Raw genomic sequence first — 27,951 nt, 5'->3', positions numbered from 1 at the left:
TCTCCTCTTAATGTACCACTCCCCTTCTTCACAGTACTTCAAACTCACATTATTGGGTATCCCATAGTCAACAATGAATTTGTTCATCATCTCGGCGGACTCAACCAACTTCTTAAACTTACCCATTCCCCAAGGACGACTAAAAGTTCTAGGAGAAGAAAAGAAGGAATAGAATCAAGGAAAATTTGGGGTCACTGGAAGAAGAAGACTTACAGAAATATGACGATTCTCTTCAGGTAGTGTGCAAGTTGAACCAGATTCAAATCATACGCATCAATGGTTGTAAGCGCGAAAATGAGGAAACCAGGCGGTTCAAACAGGTACTTATTCTCCCCCTTAGGTTCCCCAAATGTAACTGCCTGCCCATAAAAGCAGGAGATCCCCACCGAACAATTACCATCACGCCGTTGAAAGTGGGAAACGTGGTGCCGCCAAAATTTAATGTGGACACACATTAAGTCTTGAAACGCAAAAAACGCACATCGGGCAGTCAAAAAGTCACCAGCATTAGCACGAACCGAAGTGGGGCGATTCGTCTAGAGGGCCCGTAGGTATCAAAACCCTCCTCCCCGTCCGAGGGAACGTGCAGCAGGGTTTTGAGGGGCTATTGTGGGGCCCGTGGGCCTGATAGCCTCAGCCCATCGTGTAGTAGGCCTAAGGCCGACGCCGAGGAAGACTGACCATCCAAGGCTAAGTTGGGGAAAGCCTCTTTTTTGACCTACGCCGAGGACCTCTTCATCCTCGGCATACTAAGGATAATTTTGGGAAGGGACAAGCCTAGAGCAAGCTGTCACATTCACACTTAATGCATTCACCTAACCCTTCTGGCCGCATTAATGGGGATATAACCCCTTAGCAGGGCAACGTTGATCAGAGTGAACCACTTGAGTACTGATAAGGCCTTTGATGGGACGGACGACCAGAAGAAAGGCGAATGGATGATCAACAGATGGAAGAAGGAGATAGGAAAATGAAGACTATATAAGAAAAGCAAGTAAAGTAAAAAAGGGGGAGGGGGAAAAGGAGGAGAAAAAAGGGGCTCCTCGGCCACAGGCCGAGGAGCATCCCTCTAGTTGTAAATAAACTCTTAAGTATTTTTTAATAAAAGAGAGTTCATGCTTGGTGAACGACGGCCAACGCCTAAACCTTCAACCCACTCTCTACAAATTTATTGTTTGGGCTTGTTGGGTTGAAAACCCATTCATACTCAGGGTCAAATCCAAATTGAGTCCCTACAATACCCATTTATTAAACTCATTATACATAACTTAAGAACATATTCTATTATATGTAAAGAGAAATCTTAAAAATATATATCTTGTCTTTAGAACAAATCCAAATTATCTTTTATAAATAAATCAATATCGGGACAACTTACTTAGACACCTAAATCCAATCCAAAAAAAAAAAAAATGATGATAAGAGAAAACTAATTTATATCCAATTTGAGGAAAAAAATTATGATGATGATGATGAGAAGTAAAGAGTGAAGTTTAAAAAAGAGAGGGAAGAAAAAGACTCATTAAAGTCCAGCACACAATTCACCGTTTCAGACTTTTCAGTAATTTTCACCCTATCGTCGTGCCAAAACAGAAAAGTGTGTTGCTGCACAGTGCAGGTTTTCACACACGGTTAGGAAAAAAAAAAAAAAACCAAGGGATTTATGAGTATTTGGGTAACTGTAACTGTCATTTGGACGGGACCGTTTTAGTAAACAATTTTTTTTTTTTTTGGAGCATGTAATTGTAAAGTCCAGCCATGTCAAAATAATGATTTTTTTTTTTTTTTTTTTTTTGCTGTTATTTTGAAGGGTAAACTATTTTGATGGGAAATTTCAAACTTGCCCTCCCCTATTCAACGTAGCTCCCACCCCCACCCCATATTTGTTATGTTTAGGGAGTTTTTTTTCTTTTTATGTCCCCTAAATTTTTTTTTCTTATATTTATATATCATTAATTTATTTGTTAGTATTAGGGGCATAAGAGTAAATTTATATATTTTTTATTTTCTATTATTTCATTTTTTTTCAATCAAATAAAAACGTTTTCTATCTCTCCACTTTTCTACTTTCAAATCAAACACTATGAGATAAAATCAGGAACAAACCCAAGATTTTAAGCTAATGGGAGCCAGAGTATTGAAAAAAAAAATTCCAAATAAACATCCATATAGTATTAAAAAATTATAAATACACAAAATTGTTTTTTCTAAATACATTAAAATGCAATTATCTACCAACAAAGACAAAAACAAAAAACATCATATATATTTTTTTAAACTAGGCTGGATAGGATTTTTTTTTTTTTTTTTAAGTTAGAGCATTCACAATGGTGGTGGTACAAATTTCAGCTTTTAGTATCTTAAAAAGTTAATTTATCTATTTTACTACCTCATTTTACAATATAGCCAATATCAAATGTTTTTTTTTTTTTTATCACTTCATTTAAAATAATATAAACAACTCATTAAAATAATAAAGAAGAGAGAGAATTTGAGTTTTTTAATTACAAGAAGAGATATAATCTTAATAAAATATTGTATTTTATTTTTAACAATTTACTACAGTCAACAGGTATTTATACTAGCTTACTGTAGTTGCAAAAAATTTAGATTTAACTTCTCCAATAACACATGATTTTTTTTGTTCTTTGGTGGTAAAATAGTTTTTTTGCTAACATACAATCACCATTGTGAATATTTTTATTATTTTTGTTAATTTTTTTTGGTTGGATAATTGCTATTTAGGTTAGGCTAACTAGACTGATTAGAGAGAAGAGGGCCCAACTACAAAAATGAAATATAGAATGGCTATTAAAAAAAAAAAAAAATTGGACCCAAGGGGCCTGGCCCCCTTGGGCTCCCACCTAAGTCCTTCCCATAATAAAACTAAAATCTCTTCTATTCCTATTTTTCCATCCCCTCTCACTTTTTTTTTCATCAATCCAATGGACCCTTAACTAAAATAAAAAGACTATTTGACAATTTTGTGTATACATATATTGAATGACTCATTTGACAAGTTTATATTGAAGTAAAATATGTTTGAGATATAAAGATGTGATCCAATCATTCCATAATTCAAAAAAAGAAAAAAGAGAGAGAGAGAGAGAGAGAGAGAGAGAGAGAGAGAGAGAGAGAGAGAGAGAGAGAGAGAGAGAGAGAGCAGATAAATGTGTCAGCATCGCCGTGAAGATATTCTTTCCGATGGGTTGAATTTTATGCTACCTTAGTTCTTTATCATCAGACTAATACACCAATTAGTTTTTGGTGTAGGCGGAAATTGAACCTCAGATCTCTTATTCAACCATTAGAGACTTTACCAGTTGAGCTAATTGAACCCACAAAAGATAGTTTGAGAGAATTTAAACATATAGCGTTCGCTCCTGATGATAGCTCTTTATCATCAAACCAAGACACCAATTAATTTTTGGTAGGCAGAGATTGAATTTTAGATCTTTTATTGAACCATCAGAGACTTTACCAGTTAAGCTAACTGAAACTNTGAAGCACAAGCAGCATCAGAGAAGATTCAGAAGTCCAGAAGCTCTGCCGGAACCAAGCTCTAAAGCCTCCAAGAACTTCAAGAACTTCAACTTCGAATACGAAGAACATTCGAAGAGAAATCATCCAAATCATCCGCCTAGATCCAAAAGTTTGCGGGAATCAAGCCTAAAGTGTCCGAAAACACCAACAAAGCACAAATCAGTGAAGCTCTACGGATTCAAGCCTCTAAAGCCCCGAAGAACTTCCACCACAAATCCAAGAACACGAAGAACACACGAAGAACACGAAGAACACGAAGAACAAAGAATTTCTAACAAGCTCATAGCCAGAGATTCATTGTAATTCTGTTTCAACAATCTTCGATCCATCCCTCAACCAAATTGAAGGATATTTTGTGTTCAAGTCACAATCACATTACCACAAATCCAAATCAATAAGTCTTGCAAGGAGATCGAATCAGAGGATAACTCTTTTGTAATCACAGAGAATTATACCACAATCATCAATACAAATTCGCATTTGTACAACTATTTTTACTTGTTTGATTTATTTCGAACTAAGAAATTTAGTCGTCTACAGATGTGTTGATGTGTCTTAAGAGTTAAGACATATTGAACTGGATTGTTGTAAGATTAATTATTCAATCGACAACTGTCACCTGAATAATTAATCTTACAACTTCTAATTTCATAGACTCTCAATCCTGAGAGGATAGTGAACCCGATCATGAAATGTAGGTTACTTTGATATATCAGGAGTGAGATCTAATATTCACAGTCAAAACCTCAGTATGTTGGGCAGGGGCGGCTTAATGTATTTGGGGACCTAAGGCAAAAACTAAACTTGAGGCATTTTATATATTTAAATATGATTTTTTTAAAAATTTAAATTCATTTATTTTATTTTAGATGCAAAATTACTACTAATTAACATGAACTATGTAGATTTTTTTTTGAAAGTCTATAGACAAAAAATTTGACAAAACTTTTCACATCTATTGACGTGGCAGATTGATAATTTGATAGTGGTAAGTAAAAAAGTGATGTTAGTGGTGGATTTAGATAAAAACTAGTAAAAGTTTGTCAACTCAACTTGCGAAAAATGTTGTGATTTTCTTTTTTGTATTGCTCTTTTTTTTTTAGAAGCTATATTCATAATATTTTTATAACAAATCTTAGGTGTTAATTTGTTATTAGTTCTAATTTGAATTCACCATTGAAATTAATTTTTTTATCATCAATAATATCGTGTAACAACTTATCTCTTAGGATTTATTTTGAAAGTGTTGTGAAAAATGTTGTGAACATAATATTTTTTTTCTTTTTTTTCATTTGATAAAAAAATATTATTTTATTCATTGACTAATATTTGGACTTAATTAATACTATTATAATATACTAAAAAAACCTCTATTGATTAAAATTTGGGGGCCTTTTTTCTACTTGGGGTCTTAGGCGACCGCATCGGTTGCTTTATATATAGAGCCAGCACTGATGTTGGATAACCACACATAGTGTCGAGAGAACACATATTCTCAAGATGGAATCCATAATCTCTTTTTGTAGAGACATGAAATATTCCCTTAAGATAAGTTTAATAGGAACTGGTTATTCAGGGTGCTCACTTTAGTAAGGAGTTACTAAAGCTTATATTTATTGAAATCGGATTTCAATAAATATGAATAACTAAAATATTAAACCGGGTACTCAAGGATAAAATAGTTGTTTACAAAGTGATAGTTTATTATGACTTTGTTCAATATGGATATTTCATTGAAGTGTCAAATGATATCATTAGAGTCTTGGGATATAATTTATTAATAAGGTCTAGAGTACAATTATATTTATAGAGTGATATTAAATATAATTAATGGTAATTTTGGACTTGTCAAGAGTTGACAGATAAGCCCAAGGCCCATTAAAGTTAGAGTCTTATTTGTTTCTTTTGATCCCATCTCAGGCCACAAACTAAAACTCAATTGGGTAAACCCAAAATGCTAACCCATAATCAGTTATGTATAAAGAGAGAAACATACAGAATTTTTAGAATAAGATAACATAGATTATGGAAATGATGTGTATGTGAGTGTAAGTCACTCTCTTATTCTTCCTTAAATACATACATGTAAACTGATTGAGAGGCCACATTTCTTGGGCACCATGTGGAATTGTGATGAAGATTAAAGGTATTCTCAAGTCTTGGTTTTGATTTTCACAGCATCAAGGTACACTTTCTATATTTTGTTCTAGAATTCAAGGTTACATGTTATCTCTCATGAATGAAGTAAATCCGTGATTATTGTTTCCGATGTGTGTTTTGTATGAGATGCAAAACTAAATTTTCCAACAAAGAGATCATTCATTATCTAATCCATGAACTCAATTTTCCTTTTTGTGATTTTAAAATCGAAAAATCTCGTACTTTGAATATTCTATGGTACGTACTCCAAACAGAAACATTTTCACTAGGCCCTAGCAGGTTTTCTATCCTACATATCATTCGGGAAACTTAAAAATATTCTGATCGATGCTATAGTTGTTTTGAAACCTTCTCTTAACTAATCCTTTAGTTTGCACTGAACTTGTCCATCATCTTTATATTTTGTGTACTTATGGAAAGTTTAAAACTTCTCTACTCTTTTTTTGTTTATTAATCTACTATTAGACCAGTGTAATTTGTATATATTGGACATTTTTAATATATAATCCTATCCTTCTACCAAAAGTTAGAAAGATTGCCGTCCTTGTATTTGTTTTGACTTTAAAGAGAGCCAATATTGTTAAGTATTTGTTTTGAAAATTTATATAATAAAGTGATCCAAAATAACCCCCACCCATAAAACACTACACAAGTCTTTACTACCCCAACATAGCGCAAAACAAATTTGCAGAGAGAAAGAGAGAGAGTTCTCTTACACTCTTAGAATGGCTCACAATAATTTCCTAGTGATATTAATCCTCCTCTTTATCTTCATTTTCATGTTCACTTATTCACAAGCTCAAAAGGCCCCCGCGATGTTCATATTTGGAGACTCCTTAGTGGATGTTGGCAACAGCAATCACCTAAAGTTCTCCTTGAACAAGGCAGACTTTCCCCACTACGGCATAGATTTTCCTGACAAAGTTTCCACCGGGAGCTTTTGTAATGGCAAGAATGCTGCAGATTTTCTAGGTAATTCAATCAAAATACAAAAGTAGATAATAGATAATCCACCTTTAATGTTTGCTAGAACTTCCACTTCAAAACTTAAATTCATATTGATAATTCACCTTTTTTTTTCTTGTTTATTGTAAGATTGTTTCAAATTCAGTTCTTATTCCTTATTTTGTCTCCTATTTGTATGTTATGAATTGAGGTCAGGTGCAATATCAAAGGTGACTGAGATTGAGAGTTGAAAAAAACAGCTTTCAATCTCAACCATTGAGTAAAGTTAAAAAAAATAGTTTAAAAGTTAAAATTAAAAAGTGGGTGTGGTAAAAAATTTTGTGAGAGAAGAGAGAGATAATTGCACCGGATCTCAATCCGTATATTAATATTAGGTTTTTTCTTCTTCCTTTCCATGTCATAAAACCTTTTGCAAGAATAGAGGGCCTTCTTTTATGATATGGGATTATCATTTTCATTAAAAATAGAGGTAGACATGTTGATTAATAATATTGTTTGGTTTTGAAAATATCAATTTGATTAATAATAGAGGTGGGCTTGCCAACCTCACCACCATATTTATCTATGATATCCAGCAAGAGTAATGAAAATTTTCTTAATGGTGTTAGCTTTGCATCCGGAGGTGCCGGAATCTTTGATGACACAGATAAACAGGTAAGTCTATTTTTCCTTTTTCTTTTACACTACTCCTTAAGAAATAATAATTAATAAATTCTCATTCCCATAAATATAATTGCATAATCGAGAATTTTAAAGAAAAATAGAATTTATGGGTGGGCCCAAGTTGAGCTCCTAGGCCCATTTACAAAGCAAAGAACTAAAAGCCCAATATAAAAAAGAAGACTTTTCAAAAAAATAAAAAAAAAAAAGATAAAAAAAGAGAACAAAAATGCGGTGAGCGTGGATCGAACACGCGACCTTCAGATCTTCAGTCTGACGCTCTCCCAACTGAGCTATCCCCGCTACTTGTTGATGACATTTTTGTTTTGATATTTGTATGTAGAATCAGTCATCATCTTTGACAAACCAAGTAGACTACTTTTCTGATGTGAATGGAGAGCAGAAGCAGCATCTAAATTCCACGAATCTGCGGCAAGTTTTATCAAAATCTCTCTTTCCCATTGTGAATTGTGATTGGAAGTAATGACATCTTCGCTTACTTTCGTTCCTCCAGACTCCGCGTGAAGAGCACTCCAAAAGAATATATGGATTCAATTAAAAGTTAACAAATGCCAAGATTATAAATGTTCACTCCATAAATATAAATGTTTGTGAGGTGTGGGAGGGCAGGAGCTGGGGTTCAAATCTCCAGGAGGGAGTTTCACACTCATATACACCTAGATTATGTTAAAATAGAAATTCTATCTTGTATATATATATATATATATATATAAAGACAAACAAACAAACAAACAATCAAATGCTAAGAGAACTGATTTCGCAATTATTTTTTAAAATAATTGGTGAAGTAAAATTAAAGAACTTTGAATGAAAGTAAAATTAAAGAGCAAATTTAAAGGTAATTTGCATTTTAAACTAAATTTTATTTTAGTTTTTGTAACCAAGTAATGATATCAATTTTGGGTAAAGTTATTTTATAATGTTGAACTAATTGGTAATAAGTTTTTGGTTTTTGTTAATGGGTACGGTCATTTGTTAATGAGTTATTTTAAGAAAGTTTTAATACCATTTTTAAGGAAAATATTAAAAAAATTTCAAAAAAGTTAATTAATTTTTTCTTTCCCATAAAAAATTTCTAAAAATAGTTCATAAATCAATACTTTTAGGACATTCATTAACTTTTCCCAAGTTTTATAGGTTAACAAATGCTCTTAGCTTTAGGGCATTTGTTAATTGATAATTAAAAAAAAATTAATATCACTTTCATGAAAAATATAAAAGATATTAAAAAAATCAACTTTTTTATATAAAAAATTTTANCTTTTTTTTTTTTTTTTTTTTTGGCTTGTGGAATCAAAGCAATCAACGTTAACCTTTTTCCCTCTCTTCTGTCACCCTGCGTGTGTGTTTGTTTGTCAAAAAAAGAAAAAGAAAAACATTAGCTTCTTCTTCTTTTCTTTTCTTTTCTTTTTTTTTTTTTTTTTTTTTTTTGGAGATAAAAAGATAGATCATTAACCTTTTTAAAGGGCCTATCAAGATTTAACTAAGCACAATCTTTACACAAGCATTAATCTTTTGACAACTACAATGTGACAACAAAGGTAGAGATTCACATCTATAAAATATTTGCAATGAAAACTTGTAAAAGAATCATTATTTCAACAATTATTGATAATTTTTTATCTGCCTTTTGTGTCGCGTAGTATTTGTAAATCTATCGAACAACACATTAAATTTAGGTTAAAATGCAAATTATACATTCTAAGTTTGATTGAAATTTATTTCAGTCATTTAATTTTACTTTCGTTTAATTGAATCCTCTATGTTTCAAATTTATTCAATTCAAGAATTTTGTCCAATTCCGTTAAAAAATTTCTATTAAGGGTTTGTTTGAGATCTGCTTATTTTGCTAAAACTGAAATTTTTTTGCTAAAAGTATTGTAGATAAAGGTAAAAATTAGCTGAAATAGTATAGTGAGACCCATGAATAGTACTAAAAAATACAATGAGACTCATGAATAGTAGCAAAAATAAGCTAAATAGTAAATTAAGTTGGCAAAATTAATCATGCCAAATAGACAGTAAGTATACAATGAACTAATGAAAAAAAAATTGAAAAAAAATAATATTTTTTAATGGCAAATTTTTAACAAAATTGGATAAATAGCCTGAATTGAATAAATTTAAAACTTAAAAGACTCAATTGAATGAAAGTAAAATTAAAGAACTAAAATAAATTTCAGCCAAATTTAAACAGGTAATTTGCATTTTAAACTAAATTTTATTTTAGTTTTTGTAACCAAGTAATGATATCAATTTTGGAAAAAAAAAAAAAAAAAAGAGAGAAGTTAAATTTTGCATTCGGTTAAGTAGGCACAACTTGTACACATATTTTGTGTACATGTCTCCTTTTCACTCTTATCATCAAATCACAAATGTTACATTTCTATTATCGATATTTTTTAGAAAATATAATAAAATGTGGGTTATACCTTTTATTTTATATAACCAATGTGAGTTAAACTTATAGTTCAACCAGTAAATATCTCTTCATTCTTGTTGTCGAATAAGAGATCTGTAATTCAAATTCTATTTAAACCAAAAATAATTTGGTACTTTAGCATGATGATAAATCATCTTGGAGTGACATTATGCATTGAAATTATATTGTATTTATTAAAAAATTGTATAAAATATACTACAAATAGCTTCTTCTTTTTTCTTTTTTCTTTTTTTTTTTTCTTTTATGGAAAAGTTATATATCTATCCTTTAAATTATTTTTCATGACAGGATTTATAGAGGTCAACACTGCATGTTGCGGGCTTGGCCACCTCCGTGCTAGGTTTCCTTGTGAGCCATTTTGAGCCTATTGCCCCAATAGAAATGACCACGTCTTCTGGGTCTGGGATGCATACCATCCTACAGAAGCTGCTGCTCGCATCATTGTGGATAATATGTATCATGATACATCAAATTACTCTTTTCCAATGAATTTGAGGGACCTTCTTGCTATTTAAGCTTATATAGCCATATATACAAGCATATGTAAGAGTATCATCTTGTTCTAAGTGAAAGAAAGTCAATTTTTTTTTAAAGAACTCTGATATATTTGTAAATTGTAATGCATTGAAATTAATTAAAGAAATTAAAGATATTCCTTCAGTCTTGAGTTCTTGATTGCTCAAATGCTTTAAAAAGAAAACTCAAATTTAGAGAGAATTCTTCTAACTTTGTCGAAAACCCTTTGATAAAAAACATTCAACACAAACCTTTTCACAGGCTAAGCTAGGGACCGTCAATTTTTAACATTGGTTTTCTTATATACTCCTTGTATCAAAGATTTACTGTTAGTTGCTACCAATATCACCATATATATATTACTATTTATTATTAGAAGATGCTATCTTTATTTATCACTCATATTATTTAATAATTATAAATATACATAATTAATAATTAGGATAACCCAGTGTGGGTTACATCAATTCTACTATAACTTATAACTTAATACGATGTGAATATAAAATTAAATACACATGATCAATATATATATATATATATATATTTGAGAAGAATACACATGATCAATATTATCTGAATATATTCATTTTGCTCATGTTTCCCTCACTCGGTTCCTCTTTTCTTTATGATATAAATTATAATTGACTAATGTCTTACTATTTGTTGATGAAATAGTTATTACTAAGGCCATGTTTGGTAGACTATAATAAATACTGTAATGTAATAGTTATTCTTATGGTTTAGTTATTCTTTAGTTTGGTTATATTTTTATTACAAGGAATAATCATTTCTTATGAATAACTATTCTTCAAAATGAGAAATAACTATTTATCTTTAAAAGATTGTATTAGCTATTCCTTAGTAAGAGCAATAATTTCAAAACTTAATATATTTCCAAATAAACAAACTTTTCATATACATCCAACAATTATAAAAATAAAAAATCATAAAAAAAATAACACATATCTCTCTTAAATTCAAAAATAACAATTTTTAAAGAAATATAATTGTATGAGTAAGAAATTTCCTAAAATAAATGTTAAGTTTCATTCTAATGTTATAACTCACAACCAAACTAATAAATATGTTTAATTATTACATTACAACACATTTTATTCCTAGTAATAAAGATTACAATTTCTATTGTAATCCTCATTTAATGTACAAAACATACCCTAAGTGATCATCTTGAGATTTTGTAAGCTTGAAGGCTATGAAAGAGAGAGAGAGAGAGGAAAAAAAAAAAATTAAGAAGAAGAAGAAAAGATATTCCTAATTACTTACATTATTTTTATTAATTTTTCTCTCCAAAACTCGCCTATTTTAAAAGGGGGAAATTAAAAAATAAAATTATAGGGTCAAGAGAAAAATTCTGATTCTCAAATCTCAATCATTTTTTTCTTTTTCCACAGTAGCAAATTAATAAGGACGGGCCCAAGTTGAGCTTGTAGAAAATGGCCCATTTATTACAAAGCAAAGAACTAAAGCCCAAGATAAAAAAAGAAGAACAAAAATGCGGTGAGCGTGGATCGAACACGCGACCTTCAGATCTTCAGTCTGACGCTCTCCCAACTGAGCTATCCCCGCTAGTTGACAAATCCTTCTTTCTTTTATTATTGAATATGAAAGACATTAGATTACAAGCACCTAGGCTAGTGTGTAAGAGTTATTATCAAAGTCTTCTTTCCCATTGTGATAGATACAGTAATGACATCTTCGACTGCCTTCAATTCCTCTTAAGTCTTAACTCTATATTCTACAAGAGCACTTCACACCAATATGTGGCTTTCACATTAAATGAACAATTAAAGGTGGCTTTGAGGACGGTGGCTTGTTGCTGTTTGTGTTTTGTTTTCTCTGCTGTATTTTGCCCTCTCCTTCGTAACTCAATTTCAAATGAATGAAATTTCATGAGTTTTCCCATCAAAAAAAAAAAGAAAAGAAATGAAGGGTTTGTCGTTTAATAGAATGTTGGCGACTGCTACAATTACAGATGTGGGCCATGTTACAAATTTCAATTACAAATATGTCATATATATTCAACTTGGATCCATATCCCGTGCAATACCTAGGGTATTGCACGGTGTGCAATACCTCTTTTGTCAGCCGTAGATCTAATCTAATGACTTAAAATATTGACACCTCACCAAATAACAAAAATACTACTTTACCCTTAAAATCAATTCAGCTGTGACCATGAATTGAAGGAGAGGAAGAGAATGGGTTGAAGGAGAGGCAAAGAGCAACCTCAAACGCAGGGGAGAGAGAGAGAGAATTTTGATTTTAGCTAGTTTTACTCAGACTTACCAAAACAGTGGGCGGGCTGAACTGATTTTAAGGGTAAAGTAGTATTTTTGTTATTTGGTGAGGTGTCAATATTTTAAGTCATTAGATTAGATCTACGGCTGACAAAAGAGGTATTGCATACCGTGCAATACCTAGGATCTACGGCTGACAAAAGAGGTATTGCACACCGCGCAATACCCTAGGTATTGCACGGGATATGGATCCATTGAACTCCACCTTTCCCACTATTGCTAGCAGTTTTGAAGTTGACGTGTTGGTTTGAATGAGTGTGTTATCAAAAAAAAGAAAAAACTCCACCTTTATTGTCACGTCAAATCATCAAAAAAATCAATGTTTCAGAAAAATTCCCAAGTTGATGATGAAGTAGGTACTCCAAAGTCTAAACATGAACATGCATCAAAGTAAGACTCATTATTTCATGCTTTAGATCAGCAAAGTTAATTTGGAGTGAATTCTAAGCAACTAGTGTATTTTTATTGGCCATAGCAATTAATAGGAATTTTAATTTTTTTTGCTAAGTTTTTGCTCCTTAGCTCTTAATGCAATCGTATTTTTACCCAATATATATATATATATATATATTTTTTTTTTTGAATATATTCATTTTGCTCATGTTTCCCTCACTCGATTCCTCTTTTCTTTATGATATAAATTATAATTGACTAATGTCTTAATATTTGTTGATGAAATAGTTATTACTAAGGCCATGTTTGGTAGACTGTAATAGGCACTGTAATGTAATAGTTATTCTTATGGTTTAGTTATTCTTTAGTTTGGTTATATTTTTATTACAAGGAATAATCATTCCTTATGAATAGCTATTCTTCAAAATGAGAAATAACTATTTATCTTTAAAATGTTGTATTAGTTATTCCTTAGTAAGAGCAATAATTTCAAAACTTAATATATTTCCAAATAAACAAACTTTTCATATACATCTAACAATTATAAAAATAAAAAATCTAAAAAATAACACATATCTCTCTTAAATTAAAAAATAACAATTTTTAAGGAGATATAATTGTATGAGTAAGAAATTTCCTAAAATAAATGTTAAGTTTCATTCTAATGTTATAACTCACAACCAAACTAATGAATATGTTTAATTATTACATTACAACACATTTTATTCCTTGTAATAAAGATTACAATTTCTATTGTAATCCTCATTTAGTGTACCAAACGTACCCTAAGTGATCATCTTGAGATTTTGTAAGCTTGAAGGCTATGAAAGAGAGAGAAAAAAAAATAGAAGAAAAGATATTCCTAATTACTTACATTATTTTTATTAATTTTTCTCTCCAAAACTCGCCTATTTTAAAAGGGGGGAAATTAAAAAATAAAATTATAGGGTCAAGAGAAAAATTCTGATTCTCAAATCTCAATCATTTTTTTCTTTTTCCACAGTAGCAAATTAATAAGGACGGGCCCAAGTTGAGCTTGTAGAAAATGGCCCATTTATTACAAAGCAAAGAACTAAAGCCCAAGATAAAAAAAGAAGAACAAAAAATGCGGTGAGCGTGGATCGAACACGCGACCTTCAGATCTTCAGTCTGACGCTCTCCCAACTGAGCTATCCCCGCTAGTTGACAATTCCTTCTTTCTTTTATTATTGAATATGAAAAGATTACAAGCACCTAGGCTAGTATGTAAGAGCTATTATCAAAGTCTTCTTTCCCATTGTGATAGATACAGTAATGACATCTTCGACTGCCTTCAATTCCTCTTAAGTCTTAACTCTACATTCTACAAGAGCACTTCACACCAATATGTGGCTTTCACATTAAATGAACAATTAAAGGTGACTTTGAGGACGGTGGCTTGTTGCTGTTTGTGTTTTGTTTTCTCTGCTGTATTTTGCCCTCTCTTTCGTAACTCAATTTCAAATGAATGAATTTCATGAGTTTTCCCATCAAAAAAATAAAGAAAAGAAATGAAGGGTTTGTCGTTTAATAGAATGTTGGCGACTGCTACAATTACAGATGTGGGCCATGTTACAAATTTCAATTACAAATATGTCATATATATTGAACTCCACCTTTCCCACTGTTGCTAGCAGTTTTGAAGTTGACGTGTTGGTTTGAATGAGTGTGTTATCAAAAAAAAGAAAAAACTCCATCTTTATTGTCACGTCAAATCATCAAAAAAATCAATGTTTCAGAAAAATTCCCAAGTTGATGATGAAGTAGTACTCCAAAGTCTAAACATGAACATGCATCAAAGTAAGACTCATTATTTCATGCTTTAGATCAGCAAAGTTAATTTGGAGTGAATTCTAAGCAACTAGTGTATTTTTATTGGCCATAGCAATTAATAGGAATTTTAATTTTTTTTGCTAAGTAGGAATTTTAATTTGTTTATATGCTTAGTATAGTAACATTTTCGTAGTATTTATACTGTTATAATGCTCGTAATTTGTGGTTATTAATTATATATATATATATATATTGAAAGAGAATAATATAATATAATAAAAATTTGGCAAAAATGCAAAACTGACCTTCTAACTCTCAGTCTTTTTCATTTCAGTCCTCTAACTTTTAATTATTGTCAATTCGGTATTCCATTAGATCTCAGTTATCTACTGCCGTTAAGTGAGCTAAAACGACATCGTTTGACCTTTTTTTTTTTGTAATTAAAAAAATTAAAAAAAACTGTTATTAAAAAAATAAAAACATTCATTTTTTTTTTCTCATTTGCTCTCTCGTCAGACTCTCTCACGCTTTCTCATTCTCTATCTCTCTGTCTCACAATGCCATGGTGCAAGGCCTCACTGCCGCCGCCGGCCTCTACCCACAACCTAATAACATTAACACAGAAACAGAGAGAGAGACACACAGAGTTTTCATCACTTACCTACCCCGTCCCCTCTTCTCTCTCTCTCTCTCTCTCTCTCTCTCTCTACTTGTCTGTTCTAGTTTTTCCTCCTACCTAAGACTTTGATTTCCCTTCCATCTCACACTCCCTTTCTCTCTTTTTCTTAGTCTCCAAACCAATAACATAACCCGTTTCTTCAAAAACCCTCTTTCATTGCTTTATTCTCTTTTTGTTTATATCAATTTCTCTCTCAAAACTGAGGAAAATTTTTTTTTTTGAATACCCATTTGGCCAAAAGTGAATCTTTCCCTCCCAACAAATGCTTAAGCTCATGAAAACAATGGCTTTAGCTGCTGTTGTTGGTTACTAAAGCCCCAAACAAAAAAGGCAAAGCAAATTAACAATTTTCTAATTATAAATGGGTAGGAAGAAAGGAATCCAACTGTTTGATGATAAACGAGAAGGGTTTTTCTCTATTTGTGATTTGGGTTCTCCAAGTCCATGGAATCTCCAAGATGGGTCTACTTACTTTCACCCAGATAAACTCTCGCTTCGTCTCGCAAAATTCACAGTTTAGGGCCGGGGTCAGTACTACTACCTAGATTGTGAAGGAGATGATCATGGGATTTTGGGTATGAAGTTTGGGTTTGAGATTATGGGGGAGAGGGTGTGAGATTATTTTCTATGCTTTTAGATTTCAGTGGAGAGGGGGTATGAGACTTTGGGTGTCAGATTTTGGTAGAGTGAGTGACGAAGAGAGAGAGGTGGAGGCCGGCGATGACAAAGAGGTTGTGGGTGGAGGCCGGCGGCGGCAGTGAGGCCTTGCACCACGGCATTGTGAGACATAGAGATAGAGAATGAGAAAGCGTGAGAGAGTCAGACAAGAGAGAAAATGAGAAAAAAAATAAATGTTTTTATTTTTTTTAATAACAGTTTTTTTTTAATTTTTTTAATTACAAAAAAAAAAAAAAAACAAACAAAACAAAACAAAAACAACGTCGTTTTAGCTCGCTTAACGGCAGTAGATAACTGAGATTTAACGGAATACCGAATTGACAACAATTGAAAATTAAAAGATTGAAATGACAAAACTGAAAGTTAGAAGACCGAGATGAAAAATGTTGAAAGTTAGAAGGTCAATTTTGTATTTTTGCCTAAAAATTATATATTTTGATAATTCGGTAGTTATTGTTAGAAACTATGCAAGCATAAAGCTTTAACAATGGAGTTTCGGGATTGAAAGAGAGATTGAGATTTTGTGAAAATATGATTTATTGTATTGAGTAATTACAAGCTTTCTGTTATATACTAAGATCATAAAACGGAAAGAGCCTAACTAACTGACTAACAAAGCAAATAATAAGGAACCAATACAATCATGGCACATGTCATCTAAGCATTAATTAATTAACTAACAAAGCACTATAGTAATGACATGTCGTTTATAATTACAATACAAAACGACTGCAGCTTAAGTTTGCCTTGGCTGCAAAATCTTTCTTCTTCTTCTTCTTCTAAACCTCTTCTTCTACAATTCACTGAACTTGTTCTTCATGAGTCTTCACATATTTTAACAGTTATAATAGGGGAAGAAAGATTTAAATTCTTTGTTGGAAATACTAGAAGGTACCAGTTGAATTATAAAGTTCTAAACTATATAATACAAAATTAGATTGCTACTAATGAATGCAATAAATTAGTGTTGCAGAATAATCTATAGCTAGTATCTTTACTAAGGTATATCGGGAACTAGTTTCTTATGGTACTAATTTAGTGCCTTCATTTCCTTTTTCTTTTTCTTTTTTTAATTAGTACTTTCATTTCTCGATGACCCCTTCACCTTTATAATAATGATTGAGTGTCTGATTTTTTTTTTTTTTTTTCTAGAATCAATTGTTTGAAATTTGATCCCCAATAACTTCATCTTGGAGAAAAGGGGGGAAAAACTTATTGTTTGTTTCTTCTCAATTTTTTTTTTTTTTTGAAGGAAAAAATATAGAATCAGTTTAAATCCCCATCACTTTGTTAAATTAATTTTTATATCCAATTTCGATTACAAAAGTTCGTGCTTCATTAAAGCTTGATAAATTTATTTTGATTGAGACATTCCGAATTCAATTAAGTAGGGACTCAGTTTGTAAAGTAAGATTTACGTACAATGTGGACATATGGTTTGTGTGTTTGCAACTGCAAAAATATAATTGTTCCTCATTTTATTTTCCAAGAAAATTTAACAAAACTAAAGGAAAAATACATAGATATGTATACACATCAGTTTAGCATACACTTGCAGTGGCATTGTATATTTATATAATTGTAAGTGATTATCCCTAAAAAATTTATAGTGATGTCAATTTAATTATATCATGGACCCTTTTATTTTTTTACTAACTAAAATGAAAGTAGAACTAATTCAACCAAAACCTTTGTACAAAAGGCAAGAGGAAATTAGGACAATCTCTATCCATATTATGTACTATATTTGACACTAGCCTCTTATTTTGTCAACACAACGTACATAGAGTCTATAGATCTAACACAACTTTAAAACGTACCTTTTTTTTTCTTTTGTTTAAAGTGGGCACAACTCACAAGCACAACACAATGTAGCCCCATATCACAATTCACAAGCAAAATCACGGTCTTTAGAACAACATTTTTGTACAACCCCACCATATAATTAAGACCCCTAGGACGGTAGGACATGCCATTTTATCATGGACCCTATTAAAGCCTTTAATTAATTAATTGAAAGCAAACATATATGCATGATCATTGACCAATGTGGGGCTGGCTACCAGTCACGATCAATGTATACAAACGAAGTCCTGTGCATATTTTAGGAAAGTTATTAGTTATTACCACCATCCCAAGGGTTATATGAAATGGGCCTAAGTCTTAAACGTTGTAACTTTAGTAAATTACTCAAAATATCCATATACAGATATACTATACTCACCATATATGTATATATACACCAGTGTATAGTATATCTGTATAAGAAATTTGGGGTTCAATTTTCGCCTATATAAAAAATTGATTGGTGTCTTAGTCTGATGATAAAGAACTATCATCAAGAGCGGACGTCATAAATTGAAACTCTCTTTAAAAAACAAAAAAGATATACTATACGCACACCAAAAATTTTATTTAAAAGAAAAAAAACATTTTTTTATATGTTATTTTGGAAGTTAATATTCACTTTTTTTTTTTTTTTTTTGAGAAAAAGGTAAGGAAAATTTTATTGAACCAAATCCGATTGGAATACATTATCCAAATCACTAGGTAGAGATTCTACCCATACATCTGTGTCTGCAGATAAAACTGCTCTCCTAGCTAAAGCATGCGCCAACCTATTCCCTTCCCTCCTAACATGGCCGAACTTGCAAGAACGAAACGACGTCCCTAGACTCTTACACTCATCAATCACATGACCAAATAAAGTGCTACAATTCCTTGTCATATTCAGAGCAGCAAGAACCCTTGAACAATCCCCTTCTATCTCCACATCAAACAAACTTAGCTCTTTGGCAAATAACAATGCCCGACGAGCAGCCATAGCCTCTGCTAGCTCCACTGATTGAACCAGAGGAATTTTTTGACTCAAAGCTGCGATCACTTGGCCCTGGAAATCACGGAAAACCACTCCAACACCCGCACAACCAGACGTGTCAAAGAAAGCTGCATCAAAGTTAATATTCATTTTTAAATTATTGTGAAAATATGGTGGATATAATATTTTCTTTTATTCTACTTTGTCTTATAAATTGCTGAACACTTTGTTAAACATTTTATCTATGCGAGTATATAGATAGAGAAGTCAATCAATTGGTGACAAACTAGCTTTAAAAGGCAGCCAACTTCGAAGATTTTTGTAAATGTTTTGGCACGGCCCTAATTTCCTGTATTTTATTTTAAAAATAATTTTTGAAACACCCTTCCCTTAGCTACCTTACTAAGTTTTATATAATATACAAAATTGTGAATATCTATTATATTTATAATATTGTATATTTCCGTCCTAATCAAGGAAAAAAAATCCTCTTATAAAGATATTGAAAGTTTGAAACCTACGTGAGATCATCCACTGTTATGTTAAAGAAAAAAGAAGAAAAAAAACTCATAATTACTCGAATATGATCTTTGCATCAATCTCATTATATATATATAAAAATGTATGTAAGGATTAAATTATTTTACAATAAATATATCGATACAAAATTGTTGTACTTTTTTTATTTTTTGAAAACGGACCATTCATTCATTCATAAACGAATAGAGTCCTAGTACAAGGCTACCATAGCTGGTGGAGGATTGTCCTCCATCCAATACAAATCATGTGAGATATTTCTAGCATGTTGTGCAAGTGTTGTGCGCGACTTTATTTCCTCCTCGCCTTGTGCAGCAAATGTTCACTCAGTGTAGACTATGTATTAATCGATGAATATCTTCCCGCATTTCCTAACAAAGACTGGTTGGCCAATGAAGATGAAATGACATGTATAACATTTACATTATCCCCTTGAGTGACTAACTCTAAAAACCCAACATCTATTGCAAACTCAATTGCTTTTCTGCAGGCAAGCAACTTGGCATTAGTTGTACCTTTCTTTTAAAGACAAAGTTTAGCTACAAAATTGGTTGTAATTTAAAATTATAACCTTATTCAGTATTTTTTTATTGGAGGTGAATTTTGAGAATGTCACCATTGGATTACATCTTCTTCTTATATCTTTCATACTTGCAAAATTTCTAGAAAATTAAAGATTAATTGTTATACCATCAATAAATTGTTTAAATTGCTAGTTTTTATAGTTTAAAATTATGCATAAAATATAAGCTTATAGATCACATAGTATATAATATCCAATTGACATAAAATTTGGCATGTGTATTAAGAGTGTAAGGAACATGCAATTCAATGATTAGATTTTCAAAATATATAGTAATATTTATTTTATTGAGTAAGGTTGTAACCTTAAACTACAATCAATTTTGTAACTAAATTTTGTCCTTTTTTTTAATGGTTGATGTTGTTTATGACTCTGGTGATTCATGTATAATAGAAGTTGTATGTCCATATAAAAAAGATATATTCCATTCACAATTTATTATTATAATAAATTATGAAGAAGATTCTCAACATTTTCTTGTTTATAGCATTTCCTAAACTTTGAGTCCAAATCCATTACCACACCAACCCCCACCACACCCCCCCCCCCCNCAAACTACCAATGTGATTATACCTAAAAAAAAAGAACATAACCAAATGGGCACTAGCTAGGTCAAAACAAACGAGTGGATCCAGTCCCACAATTCGTCAAGTTCCTCTTAGACTTTCATTTCATCCAAACTGAACCTAACTCACTTTCAAACTCAAGTCTCTATAAACTAGCCGACCATGAAAGTCTTCATGTGCAACACATTTTACCATCTAATATTTCCTCCTTGACCTGAATGTATTTCCAACAAGCTTGAATGGAATGTCGGCATTTAAACGATTTTTCTTCGTAATTATTTAAGACTTTGAAGTCTTTGTATTTCGAAGTCCTTATCATTGAATTTCTAGGCACAAAAAAACCCGGAAGACAAGCTAAAGAAACAAAAAACATTGATGAGAGAGAGAATTGGAAGTCTGGAACCACCCATTTGGTAGTACTGCACCCATTTGGATTGCTATGCCCACCTCACCAACTCCAAGCATCTAGAATTAGCTGTGAAATGCATTCCCACATATTTGTGCATCCTTTTTTTTAAGGATAGAATTTTAATTTTTGTTTTATGATTATGTACTATTTATTGTTAAGCTTAGATATTAATTAGATTTTTTTTTTTTTTTTTTTAAGTGGGGTTCAAATTGCAAATTTTTTTTTTATCAGTTTATTCTATTTAAAAAATATGTTGGACAAACTATTAAAAAAATATATAAGGTTATAAAAAAAAGGTACATGAAAATAAAATAACATAACCAAACAAGCATTAAGATGAGGATGAAGAATATCAAGCTCCAATAATGCCTTTAAGATTAGAAAGCAAATTAAGATCGGCAGATCGCGATTGCCCATGGGCTAAAGATTTTTGGTTGTCTCGTCCTAGAACTAGATCTCTTGATTTTTTTCTCTCTGAATCTTCAAGCATGGCTAACGGTTAACATCACTAAACACCAACTCTTTCGCCCCTCTTCAATCCCATGGCATTTTATTTTTGCACAAGGCATTTGGCAATTATGGCTTGCTCAAAATAAGAAAATTTTCTCTCCTCCTTCGGATTCTCTTAATACTACAAAACGCGGGCGCTTTGGGCCGCGTTTTTTTGGGCCGCATTTCAAAAAACGCGGCCATAGATGTGCTACAGCCCCGTTTTTATAAAATGGGGCTTAAAGACCTGACCTGAAGCCCCATTTTAGAAACGAGGCCATAGACTAATTCTTCAGCCGCATTTTATTAGGCTTGGGCCGCATTTTAAACACGGCCAGCTATGGCCCCGTTTCAAAACCGTATTTTACCAAGATTGATTGTGAAAATATTTTAGACTTGTGAAAGATTTTCAAACTAACAATAGGAACGAAAAAAATTAATCCAAAAGAAAATAGACACAAAACACCAAGATTTACGTGGTTCGGTAATAGCCTACATCCATAGGAGATGACGAACAAGTTTCACTATATCAAATTTGGGATAATACAAATTGGTGTAAAGGCACTCTTACAGATCCAAATCCCAAATATACCAAAATAGCTCTCTCTCACAAATACAAAACCAAAGAACCAAAGGTTCACAAATACCAAATACCAAATGCGAATTGCGCACAAATCAAAGAAAGAGCCACAAAGCAAATCCAAAAGTTGCAACGTACCAAGAGAGAGCAAATTGCCAAACCGCAAAACCAAAACCAAGCGGTAACAAACTTCTCTCACTATTCCAAATTATAACCCACAAATATCAAATAATCAAACCAAGAGAAAGCCTCTTTTTCTCACACCCTCTCATCTCTTTCTCTCTAATTTTCTGTAGCAGCACTATACTTATATAGGAGACTTGAGTCGGCTAGTATATCCAAAACCAAGATGAACTAAACTTTTTTTCCACACACAAAAGGAGAATCACTCCTATTCCAAATAGAATTCCAAATCAAGTAATAAACAAGACTTCTAATAGAGTTTGATAACTTCAAACAACAGTAACCCAAAAGGAATAAAATTCATTCCTTATCCAAATCCAACAAGGAGTCGAACTCCTAATTCAAGCCATATTCTACACTACATGTGTGAAATATATTGCTTGGCAACCCTCTCTTTTTCCTTTTTCATCGCTAAACACGGATGGCAGCTCGTTAGGGTACCCTGGTATTGCAGGAGGGGGGTGTTATCCGTAATCACTTGGGAAAATGGGTGGTAGGTTTTTCTTGTCACATTGGGTTTGCTTCTAATAATAAGACTAAATTGTAGGCTGTTAGATAGGGTTTAATTACTGCTTGGAACATGGGTATTAAATTTTTAAATGTTAATTTTGATTCCACTTTTGTTCTTACATGTCTAACTTCTTTTGTGAACTTGGCTTCGAAATGTTTCCCATAATTTCTGAGTGTAGGATGCTCCTCAACAGGGAATGGATGATCCATCTACATCACATATACTGTGAGGCAAACTTTGTAGCAAATGGTCTCACGAAGAGAGGGAGGATGCAAGCTAGCTTTTTGGAAACATTTACTAATTGTCCATTTTTGTGTTCTGTAAATATGCATGAGACTTTTTGTGTATAAGAACTTAACGTGAGTGCCCTTTAGCTCCTGTAACTAGTCACCTTTCACAGTGTCTCTTGAACAAATCTGATGTACAAACTTTTTTATATAAATAAAATTCCCTTCTTACCAAAAAAAAAAAATGATCGGCAGAAAAAAAAAAAGGTCACTTTAAGAAGTGTCGGAAAAAATGTCGCAATAATTCACATCACCAAACTGAAATTGTGATTTCCCATTCATCCAAGTTTTGGATTTGCATCATAAATAGATAGCTAGCTAGCCACATGTCTAATTAATGCTGAATTCCAGTGAAAAGGTTTTCCTTTTCTTTTGAGGAGAGGAATTAAACCATATTTGTATGTGCATCTGTACAGTATACTATACACAATATTTCCTTTGGAAGTAAATCAAAAAATCCTTTGGACTATATTCTATATATTCAACACGGCCGCCGACTTATAGGATTATTATTAGTTTCTGTTTTCTGACCTATTATAAAAAGTCTAAGATGATATTATAAATGGTTGACTAATTAGTAATTACTGGAGCTATAATATTTGATGCAAAGAATTAGTGGCGGTGTGAATTCTGAAATGAAATAAAATCAGCTCACGTCTCTTTTTTATGTGGCTCTATTTTATTTTGTTTAAATCATTTTAAGTTTGTATATTAATTTCTTATTAGGATTTGGATAAAAAGATGAGGGTGAGATAAGTTTTTAAGTATTTTAAGTTGGGATTTAATTAAATATGAGTTTTTTTTTTTTTAAGCATTATATTTATCTTGAAAATTCATATTTTTATATAACGTTTTTTTAGAAGAATATTTCTATATAGCTTGATCTGAATAAGAATCAAGGCTAAAGGAACTTATTTATTGAGTGAAATTTAACTTTAAAACTCAGTTTTCTTCCCCCAAAAAAAAAAAAAAAAAAAAAAAAAGTCAAATCAAATTACTTCTTACTGTGATTTTGTCCACGTGAGATGTCACGCGAAGTCATGAAACTTATCTTGATTTCATCCCAATCCAAACGCCAGTGACTGCATGCAGTTTTGGTTTGTAGCGTGTTAAGGTTTATCCCAAAAAAAAAAAATCTAGCACAAATCTACCCTTGTCAATTGTCATATGCATGCTATGATAATAACATTCGTCTCAGTTGAATATATAGATATTGTTTCTTTAGATTTTCCAATAGTGATTTTTTTTAGACACGATTTTCCATTAATAATGATAAAATGCCACGTGGCCCACAACTAAAGAAGTGCAATAGACTGTATTTATTTATACTAGTATTATTTCCATATGAAAACTCAAAAATTTAAAATTATTAAAACTAGATTATTAAAAAAAATAGTAATAATAAATGATAAAATAAGTAAATAATTTTTTTATCTATTTTTATAGTTGAAAATTCTCTTTGTATTTTGTGTTAATTTCTTAATATGAGATATGGAATGAGTTTGATAATTCCTTTTTAGATTATGTTTAATCTATGCCCTAACTAGCATAAATATTAATAAACAAAATAGTTCTGCAATACTGATTTTTTTCCTAACTACTAATAGTCTAATTGAAAAAATGAACACACTCACAAATTAAATACAATAACCAAAACCAAAAATCGAAACATATCAAAAGAGTTCAAAAATTGAGAATATTAAAAAAAATAAATAAAAAATTACATAAGAGAACCAAGAACTTAAATGAGTGTCTAATGTTTTGCTTCTTTATAATATACTTCATTTGGCATAAAATCTTGCATGCAAATTTAGAAGAAAAGAACAATAAGTAAAATGAATTTATTAGACTAAAATATAAGTATAAGTTGCATTTTGAAAAAAAAAATTTAATAAATACAACAACGTGGGATGTATTGTGTGGGATTCAATTATAGGGATGAGTTCTGAAAACTTTGATAATAGATTTTTAGTTGGAATAGAATTTAAATTTCTAAGACTTAGATGATAAAACTTTATCTAAATTAAATTATTTTTAAATCTTAACCCTTAGTCAAGAGCTTTGTAGCTTAATATCTTAATAAAACATAAATTTAATCAGATGCAACTTAAGGAAAAAAAAAAAACGTGGGTTGTATGGGATTTAAGTTTAGAAATTTTTTATAATAGACTTTCAGTTTGAATAGAATTTAAATTTGTTTTAAATTATTGTTAAATCATGCAACTTGAGAAAAAAAAAAAAACAAAAACAAAAACTTGGATTCTAAGCCCAATAATTTAAGAAAGAAAAAAAAAAAAAGTCGGTACAGCCGAACAGGAACTCTGCGACAGGGGAAAAAATAGAAAGATAAGGAAGCCCTTTGAACTCCCATTTAAAAGATATGTATTTTAAAATTTTAACTATTAAATGGTATGTCCTTAACATGAATGTCAAATTTCGTTCAAAACGGATGTTAATTACTATTCAATCTATAAATTAAACGTATTTTATGCATAATTTAATATTATAAAAAAAATAAAATTTAAACATTTGATTAATAATATATTTTTTTTTTATATTAAAAATAATAACATAGCTATTTATTTTTTATCTTCTTAAAATTTTACAAGTATTAAAAATATAATAAAAAAAATACAATTTAACGGTGAAATGTGTTTTTTTCTTTTTAATTTGAAGGGTGTTTTTTAGAAGAGAACTTTGTGCAATAGAAAAGGGATAACAATAGTAGGTTTTAATTGGCTCAATTGATAAAAAAAATTTACAATTAAATAAAAGTCTTAAGCCTATACCAAAAATTGAATTAGTATCTTACTAATAAATAGCACAATCATTATAGATTTAGAGGGGGTTGAAATTTTTTGTTTAACAGTGGAAGTCGGTCGAGTATGGGGCATGTGGCACAGTGCAGTAAGACAGGATGCTCTCTTGACCAGACATGTGAGCTGTGACACATCCAACATCACCCTACTTTGCAAGTTCCTGCGACAAAGCATCAAAACAAAGAGAAAAAGAAAAAGTAGGAGATTGATACCGAACCTTCTAGCGTGCTGTGTGTGGTGGGACTAACTGGGACCTACTAAATATTCTGTTAAATCTAAAAAATCCGATAATCTGTGTATACATTTTTCTTGAATTGGACTCATTTATATACATTCCGAACATGCAATCCCATGTACTGAACCATCCATTAAAAAAAAAAAACTGTAAAACCAAATCTTAGTTTATGGTTTGTGTCTGCATGGGAGTGCTCTCTAAGTATGCGGATCTTTGTCACACAATCAGAAAAGATTAGAGTAAGAACATCATTACCGAAAAAGACTGAAATATAATCTACTTAAACATACATCTTAAATATTAGGAAAAGTTAAAGGAATGTTCTTTTTTAAAGTGCCATGTGTAATGAGGTGAATGTTTCTTGAGTACTCATGCTCAAGTAGTCTTTGATGTCTACTATCTTTTAATAACAAAATAATACCAAGTAGTCATTCTCATCAAAAAAAAAAAAAAAAATACCAAGTAGTCATTAATGTCTTGTTTTCACACACAAAAATATTTAACTTTACTCCCTCTATAAAACCCAACAATTCTCTACCCCCACATAGCACCCACCAAAATTAATTTGAGAGAGAGAGAGAGAGTTCTGTTGCACTCATTCAATGGCTCACAGTGTTTTGCTTCTCTTTCTCTCTTCCTTTATTTTGAGCTTCAATTTCTTGGAGGCTCAGATGGTTCCAGCCGTATTTGTGTTTGGGGATTCTCTTGTAGATGTTGGAAACAACAACTACCTAAAGCTTTCTCTTGCCAAAGCTGATTTTCCACACAACGGCGTCGACTTTCCCACCAAAAACCAACTGGAAGGTTTACTAATGGCAAGAATGCTGCGGATTTCCTGGGTAAGTCGATCCAAATTAACATCTTGAACACCATACCTTTATGCAATCATATTTAATTAAGTATATAAAGTTCCTCCCAAGTCTCTATTGTTATTGCCCATAATTCCAAGCATTTTCTTGCCAATATATTCTTTACTATCCTTAATTTCCTTGAACTTTCGATTTTTTTTATTTAAATTTTATCTATATTGTGTGTCTGCGGGAGAGAAAGAGAGAGAGAGGTACTATGTCAGTATTGTATGTTGATGATCTTCTAGATTTTTAAGATAACTTCATTATAGAATGTCTATAATCCTATCTATTAATTTTAAAATGGATTAATTGGATTTTATCATATAATCAATATTTAAATAAAAATTTAATTAATATAAAAATATATATATATATATAAATAAAAATTGACTATAACCAATTTAATATTAATTCAAATATTATATGTAACGAATAGTATATTAGTATGCATGCTCTATAAATAATTTCTATCCCTTGATTGTTGCTTAGAAGAAAAAAATATTTACAATAATTACTACAAATATAGGAAGACAGTGAAAGAATTTATAAGAAATATGGCTATTATAACCCTTGGCCTCACATATAGTCAGGTTTCATGTGCTGAGATAGTTTCTTCAATCTATATTCACAAAGGATCAAATAATATATATATATATATATATTTGTGTGTGTGTGTGTGTGTGTGTGTACCGACACCATCATCAAAATGTTTTTGTACGAGACACACTTGATAACTAAAACAGGCCTTTTCAAAACTGTGCGTGACAATTAGCTAACTCATGGTCATGATTCATGAATATAAGTGTTAGTGACTTGGCATCTCTATCGGAGAAGAAGAAGAAAGAAAAAAGAAGCAAACACTTGGACAGAAAAGAAAACGAATATCAATCTCACAATGGAAAAGAGCAATGT

At 31.3% G+C, this 27,951-nt stretch overlaps 1 protein-coding gene, 3 non-coding genes and 1 pseudogene across 4 annotated transcripts in view; 2 read left to right on the top strand and 3 right to left on the bottom strand.

Annotated features, from left to right (window-relative positions):
• Positions 1-6,428: 6,428 nt before the first annotated feature.
• LOC111987376 (GDSL esterase/lipase At5g55050-like) lies at positions 6,429-7,895 on the top strand (annotated as a pseudogene).
• On the bottom strand, positions 7,560-7,632 carry TRNAF-GAA (transfer RNA phenylalanine (anticodon GAA)). Its single transcript has one exon. It is a non-coding gene; the product is annotated as a tRNA-Phe (tRNA).
• A 3,931-nt stretch (positions 7,896-11,826) lies between the features above and the next one.
• TRNAF-GAA (transfer RNA phenylalanine (anticodon GAA)) lies at positions 11,827-11,899 on the bottom strand. The gene has a single exon. It is a non-coding gene; the product is annotated as a tRNA-Phe (tRNA).
• Positions 11,900-14,129: 2,230 nt separating this feature from the next.
• TRNAF-GAA (transfer RNA phenylalanine (anticodon GAA)) lies at positions 14,130-14,202 on the bottom strand. The gene has a single exon. It is a non-coding gene; the product is annotated as a tRNA-Phe (tRNA).
• Positions 14,203-26,712: 12,510 nt separating this feature from the next.
• The window catches only part of LOC111987389 (GDSL esterase/lipase At5g55050), a 4,794-nt gene continuing 3,555 nt past the window's right edge, over positions 26,713-27,951 (top strand). The window contains 2 exon segments of the mRNA XM_024019108.2: positions 26,713-26,968; positions 26,971-27,027. Of these exon segments, the coding sequence (XP_023874876.2) occupies positions 26,791-26,968; positions 26,971-27,027 (235 nt within the window). The 5' untranslated portion in view covers positions 26,713-26,790.

This window comes from Quercus suber, unplaced genomic scaffold (assembly GCF_002906115.3).
Source record: "Quercus suber isolate HL8 unplaced genomic scaffold, Cork oak 2.0 scaffold_147, whole genome shotgun sequence".
In the NCBI taxonomy this organism is placed as follows: Eukaryota; Viridiplantae; Streptophyta; class Magnoliopsida; order Fagales; family Fagaceae; genus Quercus; species Quercus suber.
Note: the sequence above shows the minus strand (reverse complement) of the source record. Positions and strands in the feature narration are given on the sequence as shown.